Source organism: Trachurus japonicus, chromosome 15 (assembly GCF_045865225.1).
Source record: "Trachurus japonicus isolate A0001 chromosome 15, Traja_1.0".
Classification (NCBI taxonomy): Eukaryota; Metazoa; Chordata; class Actinopteri; order Carangiformes; family Carangidae; genus Trachurus; species Trachurus japonicus.
Window position 1 is genome coordinate 7,825,464 of NC_140921.1, and position 10,111 is coordinate 7,835,574.

Below are 10,111 nucleotides of genomic sequence, written 5' to 3' on the forward strand. Positions count from 1 at the left end.
TTTGTTTGTTTGTTTTTTTTAAAAAAAGGCTCAGTAAATTCTTGAGCACTGTAGTTTTTAGCAAATGTAACTCAAACAGGAGGGAACAGTGTATTTATTGGGGACTATTTTCAGCAGCAGATTAATCCACATTTAATCCTGTGTGTTTATGGCAAAAAAAAAGAATGACTGTGGATACTTTTAATATGATACACTCACTTTGGTCTGATCACGAGAGTTGTTGCGGATTAGAAAAATGTACAATATCACCACGTACATATCACTTACCATAGTTAATGTTACTGTAAAACCTGAAAATAGTTTGATAATGTTGATCAAAAGAAAGCACTGGGTTTTTAACAGCGTAGGGATATAGCTAGCTGCTAGCACCCTCTCTTTTTTGTTTTTTGTTTGTCGAATTAAGAAAAAAAACAGATAATAAGCTAATCAGTTTAGTAGCTGATTTAATTTTATTTCACTGCAGAAACCGAAGCTTTTGATCTAAAGCTACTCCTACTAGCAATGTAGTCAAGCCCTGTAGACATTAGTTGTTGTCTTCTACTCTCTGAATTCACATAGGCTATTACAGAAAACACCAACAAAGACAAACTTGAAAAAATATTCCTTTAAAAACTGAAGGAACCCAGTTTTAGCAAAAAAGAAAAAAAAATGTGAGCACCTGAAGCTACACCTGCTCAGCATGGATTTTTGCTTAGGCTACTTAATCTAAATTTAAAAAAAATAAAATACACCGGCATGTTTACATTACTAAAATGTAAATGAATTCCTCCATGTTTTTAGATCAGACCATTCCTTATTTGTTTAGAAAGACATTTTAAAATGTTTGTACTTCCGGTGCCTTCACATTGGGGTTGTAGGCTATTAGCTTGTTCACGATGGTGCCAAAAAAAAAACAACAGCCTTTCACTCTTTTTAAAAGGACAACGACGATAAGGCATCACTTTCCGATTTTAAATTTAACGGTTTTATTTTATGTGCATATCATTTACATGATTTTTTTTTGTTGGAAACACAAACTCAGGAGTTTATTTGGAGGCAGCGTTAATCTTTTCCCAACACTGAGTGTTCAAAATGGCCGCCTCATTCACCAGTTGGACAAATAGGCTATCTTTAAAAAAAATTTAAAAAAAGAAAAAGAAAAAGACTCCAGTTTGTTCGCTCAGCAGAGTTATTGTATAGGTTAGTAAGCTTGGCCAGTTAGTAAAGCTAGTCAGTCGTTTTTCATCATTTATCGCCACGGTTACATACAGTGACTTACTGAATTACCACTGAGACAACCGATAGTTACCTTAGTGACCAGCCACTGTCCAATCAGGAGTCAGCAAGGCTCAGCCAGTTGCAGCATCGTGACTGTGGAGGAAGGTGTGTATGAATGTGTGTTTCTCCAGACTGAAGCTAAAAATGATGATGATAATGATGATGATGATGGTGATGATGATGAATGACGATGAAGAAGAAGTTGTCTTACATCCTCCCCCCGGTTACTGTTCTCCAGTATCCGCCCTCCCCCTCCTCTTCCTCCTCCTCCTCTTCCTCTCCACACTGTACTGAAGCTAATCCAGTTTGACCCCGTTCTTACTGTCTATCTTCCAGGTTGTGTATAATACTACTGCTATCTGAGAGTTAATATATGAGCGCTACGGGGGGCGATAGAGACGGCCTGCTGTTAATTATCACTGTAGAAGATGATGTACGTTGTTGTCTTTCAATGTTCAGAATAAACTCCAGTTGGACCAAGACTTAAGTCGTCGTCTTTGTTGCTTTTTTTTTTGCTTTTTTTAAGCATTTAGTAATAGTTCCTTGAAAAGAAAAAAAACCTGGATACTTTCACCCATTCAAATGTATTCAGGTTAAATTATTTGTCATTAAAATTGAGAGAATCATGTTGACGAGCCAGAAATGTTGAAAACCACCTGGTCACATGGAAAAACATTCAGATTTTCTGATGTTTTTTATTCAGTTTCGTTTAGTTTTGCTTTACAGATACTGAGTTTGTGTATTTTTTGCACAATTAAACATCAAAGACATTAAAACAAATAAAAAATCCCAGTTAGCTACATCATGAGAAGCTCCAGCTTGGAAACTTGGAGTAACTTCAGTAATTGTGAGCTTGCAATCCAAGATGGCTTCTCCCTGCGTCAACACTGAATAAAAACTAAAAATGATGAAAAAAAAATATTACTCTTTGTTAATGGCCACTTGTTTTTGTGTCATTAGATTAATCATATTGATAATATTGTGCATCTTCTACCTGTAGACATGATGTTATTGCTTTCACACGCAAACTATCACATTGTTATTATTAACAAAACAACTGTAGCTAAAAATGGGGTTTATTTTTTATGACAGCATAAAACATCAAGAAGCCCTGAATGGTAATTGTCTTCTGTAAGATTATAAAGAGACAAATTTCAAAATAAAGCAGCCACTTATTGACCACAGCCTAATTATTTCATTTTGACCTGAAGCAGCTGACAGTTCAGTATTTCACAGGTCTGTATAGTTTAAATTTCTGCCTGTGACAGTTTATTAATTCATGAGCAAGAAAAGGGTAAAATAACTTTTCTTTTTGACCATGTTTCCATCTCTAACCCAGACAGTTTGATGTAGATGTGAAGTTACATGTGAGCAGTGCTGACACAGGCAGTAAAAGGGGGCGTTGTCTTCATTGAAACGAGCTGCATCAAAACAGAAACAATGTCGCCAAAGAACATCCGGAAGTCAACCAAGTCTGCCTTCAAAATAAAAGAGTCTTCTCCAGAACCAGTCTCTACCAGTACGCGATTTATTTCATGGTTGTATTGTTCTATTATTTTTTCTTTCAAAATAACCTCATAACTTGCGAGAAGTGTGATTCATCAGTGTAGAGAATTTGGAGATTTTCAGGTTTGCTATCTAAGCTTTTATTTTTATCATCCTGACAGGAAGCAGCAATTTCCTTGTGTTGCTTTGATGGTGGCGACTAAAAGGCTTTAAGCAGAGCGCTTTATGTAACTGTAACACTACGAAAACACGCAGGACAGAAATGTGAGGCAGCCAGTTAACAAACAAACAAGAAAATAAAGGAACAACAGATTATTTGCTGTTTGCAGACTTTGAATTATTCGGTGAAACGTTAAAACCAGAGTGAGACTCACATGGTGGCTGAGAGACAGATTCAGGACATTCAGTACTTTGACACAGCGACTGGATCTTCCTCCTCCTGAAGGGATAAATTAGCATTTAAACTGTATTTCTATATATTATTATTTTCTTATTGAGGATATCATGGCTGCTGCACTGTTAAGAAGAGGACCTGGATTATGGGTCAGAGTAAGTACTACATTTTCTGTCTGTGGATAAAAGCAGGACTTTAATTTGTTTCCATGAATTGTGGGGGAAGAATTAGGCTACACAGATTATTAATTCAAGTGTAAGTGCCACTGCAGTTTTAAAGTGCTCTGTTGAAAATAATGTTCTGAAAAAAGAAAAGTACAGGACAGTTACCTTAAAGTGCTTTCTGTGCAGTAAAATGTCTCCTGTGGCTTTTATGGATAAGTAGCTGCTCATGTTTGGTAGTTAACTCATATTTTCATTGCATTTGAAGTTGTTGCTGCATCCAGTTGTTGCATGTTACACCATTAGAGTTTTGTGTTTCCAGCTGTAAAATATAGCTAAATATTCAGATACAAATATGCCATTTGGTTGCAGAAAAATCTTGTGCATCCCATAATTTGAATTTGTGTGTGAATCCCAGTGTTTTCACAGAGAGTTGTCTAGAGTCATATGGAGGCCGCAGGCGGCTCTGTTCAGCTCCAAGCCGCCAGACAGAAAACCACCAAGAATAACACACATCAGTAAGGAAACAAAACTCAGTCTGATTTACTGTCACTCAATATCTGTTTATACTGCAGCCTCTTTTATAGCTAACACCAAATACACTTGCAGCATGTTCATATAATGCTTGTATGCTGGGACTTTAAGTGTTGCCATTAGCACGAGCATGATAGGTCAGATGCAGTGTATTTGTTTGTTTTGTACATTTTGTTACTCTGCAGTCAGACTGTGTGTCAGCCAAATAATCAAGTGGTGTTATAAAAAGACCTGCTCATTTGTTTGCTACAGTAAAGCATGATGCATGCTAGATTTTTTATCTGAAAGGACAGTTTTGCTGCTTCTGTGTCATAACTTTTGGTCAGTGTCCTGTTCAGTGGCCTCGGCCATGATCTAATTCCCAACATGTATTGTCTCTTACTGGCAGAGAAAGCCAAACCCCAGCCTGCTGTGGACATCGCCAAACTCCTGGAGCAACTTTTCTCCCAGAAAAGACCTGGCTCAGCACCCTCTGCTGCTGGTAAAGGTCAGTATAGGAGGATATACTATATGACAATGCTATGTGGAGGGTGCAGGGTGTCAGAATACGGCTCTGTACATTCCTACCACAACACTGACAGCAATGTATGTAAAACTATTTATAATCATCAACAGGACTGAAGACATTGTCAAACACAGAGTTGAAGGTGACAGCTCAGGCACTCATACTCATTTAGAGACTAATATTTGGTATTTTCACCATATTTCTGCTTGAAAAAGCATTGATTTTCAAAATAGTGTTATTATGTTTCTAATCGACTAACCATTTCAGCCTTACAGTACGTCTCAATGACTACAGTACATGCTCTTCAGCTATTAGGACAGTAATTTCTACCTGATTTGTTCTGCTTACTTCTTGTTACTTGTCCTTTATCTTCCTCCTGCAGCTAAACCTGCTTCTTCCAAACCTCCCACCACCTCCTCGGTGAAGGCCTCCACCTCACATGTTCCTCATTTGTCAAAGACAGAGCCGGCAGTTTCCGTCTCTTCTGCTGCTTCTAGTGTTTCCAAGAAAACTGCATCTTCTTCTACCACAGCATCACTTTCCCCTCAACCAGAATCAGCAGCTTCCACGGACCCAAAGACTTTGTTTTCCTCTGAAACACCTCAACACTTGCCTCATGTTGTTGCTCAGGACATAACTTCTAATGATGTTTCCAGTGTGTCTGTTCCATTGACCGCATCCTCTCCTCCAACCAGCACAATGCCCCCATCTTCAGGACCAGAAGCAGCTACGGTCGAAAACCAAACCAAAGAAGAAACTGTGACAGAAGCTGTTCCTTCATCAGCTCATATTGTGGAGAAGAATATGGAAAAACCATCTGTTGTAGCTGCTACAGGAGAACCTTCGATAGAAACTACAAAAGAATCAACAATAGAGACCAGTCTTCCCATAGAAACACTAGAAACTACATTTTATGTTGCTGAGGGTCCAGTAGAACCTATATTAGAAGTCACAGTAGATACACCAGCTCAGAAAGTATCAACCACAAGCAAAGATTCGGGAGTAGTTGACACTTTATGCACTACCACGGTAGAAACCTCAGTAGAAACCCCCATAGAGCCATCAGCAGACGCCAGCATCACAAGAATAGATAGTATAGCTGCTGAAGGTACAGTAGAGCCTCCAATAGAATTTGAAGAAAGAGTAGTGGACGTCTTAAATGCTGCCAAAGAAGAAGCTTCACTAGAAACAGTTAAATCACTAGTAGAATCCAGTGCCATCCTTGCAGAAGCACTAGAAACCGGAGCTTCTGCTGAAGGACCAGCAGTAGCATCTGCAGTAGATGCAACAATTCCCCAAACTGCAACAGTAGAACCTGTATTAGAAACTACAGTAGACCTTTCTACTGTGGAAACACTTGAAACTGGAGCGTCTGTTGCTGAAGCTGCAGCAGAAACAACAATAGAAGCCAAAGATGAAACCAAGCCCTTAGACTCAGATACTGCCACAGTAGAACCTGCATCACAAAACACAATAGAACCATTAGATGAGGCCAACACGTTTCCTCTGCAAAGTCAAGCTACAGTAGAGCCCACAATAGAAACTGAAGTTGCTGACAACCTACCACATGTTGCCTTAGTTCAAAATGCACACGAATCCGAAGTCTTACCTTTGATCACCAAAGTAGAATCTATAGTAGAACTGTCCTCAGGAAGTGTCTCTTTGGAGAAGGAGACGATCGAGTCTGAACAAATGACTTTAGAGTCCGTTACACTACATTCAGTCAAGACTTTTGTGGAGTCCTTTAAGACTGATGAGCTCCTCCAGGCAACATCTTTCCTTGAAGAAAAAGCAGGAAAACAAGTCGAGGAGTTGATGTTGGTCCAGACGGGAACTGGAGCCGAACTCCAAGCTGTAGCTGAAGATGAGAGTGAAATTTTAACTAAAGCTCTTTCACAATGGGACTCCCTGTCTGAAGATCTCAGACAGTTAGAAGGAGAAGCTGGCTCGTTGGTGACGGAGCTTCTGTGTCACATTCCTACAGCGATTTCCAAACCTCCTCCTACCACAGTAAACACAAGCTCAGCCTCTGATATAGATAGACCCGTGGCAGTGAGCGGAGACTCTTTACAGAAGAAGGAGGAGGAGGTAAACGTTGAAGAAGCCTTGACGCTGGAATCAATAACGTTGGCAGGAGTGAGGGCTGAAGTTGGAGATCTTGAAACTGAAGTTCTGCAAGAAGCAAGTGATGCACTTGAGAAAGAAGCTGATGAACTAGCGAAAGAGGAGAAGATGGAAGTTAGGATGGAAACGGAGGAGGATGTTGTGTTTGAGGACACAACTGAGGCTGAGATTTTAAGTCTAGATTCCATATCTGAAGCAACTGAGGCGATAGAAGCTGAGACCTCAGTTATATTAGAGGCCATGTTTGGATCTGAGCAAGGGCTGAGCCAACCTGCTGATACCTTGAAGGTACCACAGAGTGAAATGCTTGATCAGGAAGTGGAAAAAGAGTCCGGGGAGCAGGAAGGAAAAGTCTTGGAGGCCATGTCTCTTGAGTCTGTGACATTGGCTGAAGTCGAGGCCTCGTTGGGAACTCTGGAGAACGAGTCTCTGAGCGAAACTGCGGCTTATCTGGAGAACGAAGCTGAAATTCTCGCTGTAGAAACAAGAACGGAGATAGAGGAAGTACAGCCGTCTGATAACAAGATTGAGGATCTGAATGTTGAGTATCTAGCTCTGCCTGAAGTTGACGGTCTGTCTGAAGATCTGCAGACTGATGAACTGATGGAGGAGCTGCTCTTTACGGTTCCTGGCCCTGCAGCAGGCCTGAGAGAGGCCCAGAGGCCTGGAGCAGCAAAGACTTTGGATGGTAGGTTTAAATCCCAAGGATGTCTTTAACTCCCATGTCCATTGCAAACAGATATCCACAAATCCACTTCGAAATCAAAGAAAAAAGGTATTCCTAATAACATTTTAAAGTTTTATTCAGTATCAAAGGAATCCATTGATAGTTGTCACAGCATCTATGGTCACATCATAAACAGGAACTGCTGAAGGCATATTTGGCAACCCTTCAATGGTGATCATTTGAATGTTGTTTATAATTTGGATAATTTAAAAAAGCAAACAAATATGTGCTAAAAAATAGTCAAATAAATTCCTTTCTTTTGTCCTTGTGTTGAGTATTGACCTTGAGTCGGGAAGTGTTAACTTAGCTCAGCAGCAGTATCTTTAAATTCACATGTTGTAGGCCTATCTGATTAATTTTACACAAACAGAAATGTAAAAAACTGCAGTTTGAGGTTTATTGAGACTTCAAGGATGGATCGCTGCAGCAACATTTACCAAGAAATCATCCAAGCATGTTTTTAAATGTCTTTCTGTGTATGGATTAAACAAGATGCAACGTGTCTAACAGCTAGAGATGTTTGTAGGTGGAGAGACAAGCGTGCCAGCCGACAAAATGTTTAAAAAAATGCTTTGAACTCTTTGATAGAAGCTTTAGAAACTAATTAGGGGAGAGGCAAACAGAACATGTTTTAACTCTGAAATCTCAACAAAACTAAAATCAGTGAAGTGTTTGATGCTGTAAAAGTAAAGTCAGCTCAGCTCAACCTCCTACTTTCCTGTTTGTGTTTGGTGTTGGTACCACAGCAGCCATTACAATGGGGTCAGCCATTGTTGGTACAGCAGCTACAGAAAACAATGATGTTGCAGCATCTCCTGCTCCAAAGGAGGTGCTGCTGGGACAGGAGGAGGTGGAGGACGAAGCACAGACTGAGGCTTTGGGGAATGATGAAACTACAGGGACAGTCTCAGGTGAGAGACACATCAAATGTTTACCTTTAGATTAAAATCCAGCTGTTTTTGTTGCCTAATTGAAACTATATGATAATGTCCAGAACCATTAACTTTCTCTAACCTTGTCCAGAGCCAATGTTTTCTGGAGGAAGGCTTATTGTGTTTTTAACACTGTTGTTTTTTCATGTGTTTGTGTTCTTCAGACATGGATCCAGTCCAGAGACTCTTCTTGGAGAAGATCAGAGAATACAACAATATGCGCAAGTAAGCAGACCAAACCGGGTTTTCTATTTTTATTCAATAAGAAACTCCTTTGGAGGCCCCAAACAGACAGACTGCTGTTGAATGTTCAATGTTCAATTACAACAGTAGCTATAACAAAACAATTGGATGACAAACATGTCCTTTTTGACTTACCGCCCTTCTTCTGTCTCCTCTAAGGTTGGGTGGAGGACCAGTGGAGGCCGGGTCGGAGTACGAGAAATACCTGTCAGAGGAGACGGCCAAGCTCCAGAGACAGTATGGAGGAGGAGACCTGAGCAGCTTCCCTCAGTTCACCTTCACCGGTGAGAGTCGAGACATCAATAAGGATCAATAATCAACCAGACATTGCACTGCAGCCATAATATAATTTTCATCACTGCAGAGTTTGTCCACCAGGGAGCACTGATACGTTTATTTTTCAACTGTAAAATGTACATGCTATAACAATCCCTATATGTATGTATTATATATGTGTGTGTTTGTGTATACAGTCTTATGTTACTGACTGGATATGAAGGTAATACATTATGGCTGATTACCCAATTCGCTATGGAGATTTTAATGTATTTTTACCTCCTGAACATTATGTTTCTGCTCTGTAGCACTGCAGAGCTAATGGGCATCATCACCACACACATCCATTAAAATGTGTAGGCTACAGTGTCAAACTAGAGTGAAAGAAAAATTCTTATCATCTCACGTTTGTCGTTTTCTCTCCAGAGCCTAAAATGGATGAGGACTCCAAATGACCCGTGAAGCCACATCCTGCTCTTTATGTTCTCCTTTGACTTCCTCCTCCACTGCCTCCTCACTTTCAATTCTACCCCAGAAACAAATCGAGAGAATAAGAGAAGAGGAAACATGGGCATAAAGATTATTTGAATTAAAAGAAAAGAAAAGAAAGGGAAAATATATTGCTGGCTGTGTGTTTGTACTGTGCAATAATGATAGAACGAATTTTATTTTATTAAAGCATCACTTTCCAGTGAGTAAGTCTGGTGTTTTCTGTTGTTGAAGGATGCGTGCGTTGGTATGCGTGACCTGCAATTAAAGCATCACACAGAGCGGCCGAGGCCTCAGTGAACAGCAGGTGGAGCTGTCACTTCAACCTTTTTCTATCTGGCTCCATTTATTTCTGTCTAGCTCTCTTGTTTCTATGCCTCACAGCCTCCTTCTCCATCTCCCTGTGATTTGTCTCTCTCTCTCTGTTTCTCTCTCTCTCTCACCTGAATCTGTAGGCTATATCCGTCTGTAGGCTACGTGCACTGAGCTCAGTCCCTCTCCATCACTGCCAGATGTGTAGTGTCTATTTGGTGGTGATAGAGGCAGTCTTCTATAGCCAAAGTCAAATCCCCCCTCAGTCACGACTCTGTGATAAAGACGGTGTGAGTCACAGCCACGGACGCACACACACACATACACAAAAAAAATGAACACAGCACCAGACTTCAGCATTAATTCAGCAAAAAAAAGAAAGAAAAGAAAATTGGTGTATGTTATTATAGTAGTGTCTTTTCTGTGCAAATTCTCATTTGTCCAGGTCAAAGGCAATTGAATCAAGTCAAATGGACTTAATTTTTGTTGATTCATTCAATTTAATTCATTCAATTGCCATGCAGAGACTGTCTTTTATTTTTGATAGGGAAAATACACATCTAAATAATAAATTAATAAAATGTTGTTGTTTTTTTAAATATATATAAAAACAAATTCAGCTATAATATAAATAGAGGAGAAGAATAGGAC

The 10,111-nt window shown here is 39.8% G+C and overlaps 1 protein-coding gene across 3 annotated transcripts; it reads left to right on the plus strand.

Moving 5' to 3' along the window:
* Nucleotides 1-2,935: 2,935 nt before the first annotated feature.
* Nucleotides 2,936-9,357, plus strand: LOC146973129 (uncharacterized). Of its 3 annotated transcripts, none has more exons than XM_085799393.1 (8): nucleotides 2,936-3,312; nucleotides 3,737-3,836; nucleotides 4,241-4,339; nucleotides 4,740-7,169; nucleotides 7,955-8,119; nucleotides 8,305-8,365; nucleotides 8,543-8,667; nucleotides 9,086-9,357. In XM_085799393.1, exons 1-8 carry the CDS (start codon nucleotides 3,268-3,270, stop codon nucleotides 9,112-9,114), a joined length of 3,054 nt encoding a protein of 1,017 aa, XP_085655519.1. In that variant the 5' UTR covers nucleotides 2,936-3,267; the 3' UTR covers nucleotides 9,115-9,357. The 3 variants fall into 3 exon arrangements, with proteins under 3 accessions (XP_085655519.1, XP_085655520.1, XP_085655521.1); XM_085799394.1 differs by having other exon boundaries at nucleotides 7,976-8,119; XM_085799395.1 differs by lacking the exon at nucleotides 7,955-8,119.
* The last annotated feature ends 754 nt before the right edge of the window (nucleotides 9,358-10,111 follow it).

Coding starts and splice junctions, on each gene's coding strand:
- LOC146973129 (XM_085799393.1), top strand. CDS start 3,268: ATGGCTGCTGCACTGTTAAGAAGAGGACCTGGATTATGGGTCAGA. Junction 3,313..3,736: donor GACCTGGATTATGGGTCAGA/GTAAGTACTACA, acceptor TGTGAATCCCAG/TGTTTTCACAGAGAGTTGTC. Junction 7,170..7,954: donor AGCAGCAAAGACTTTGGATG/GTAGGTTTAAAT, acceptor TTGGTACCACAG/CAGCCATTACAATGGGGTCA.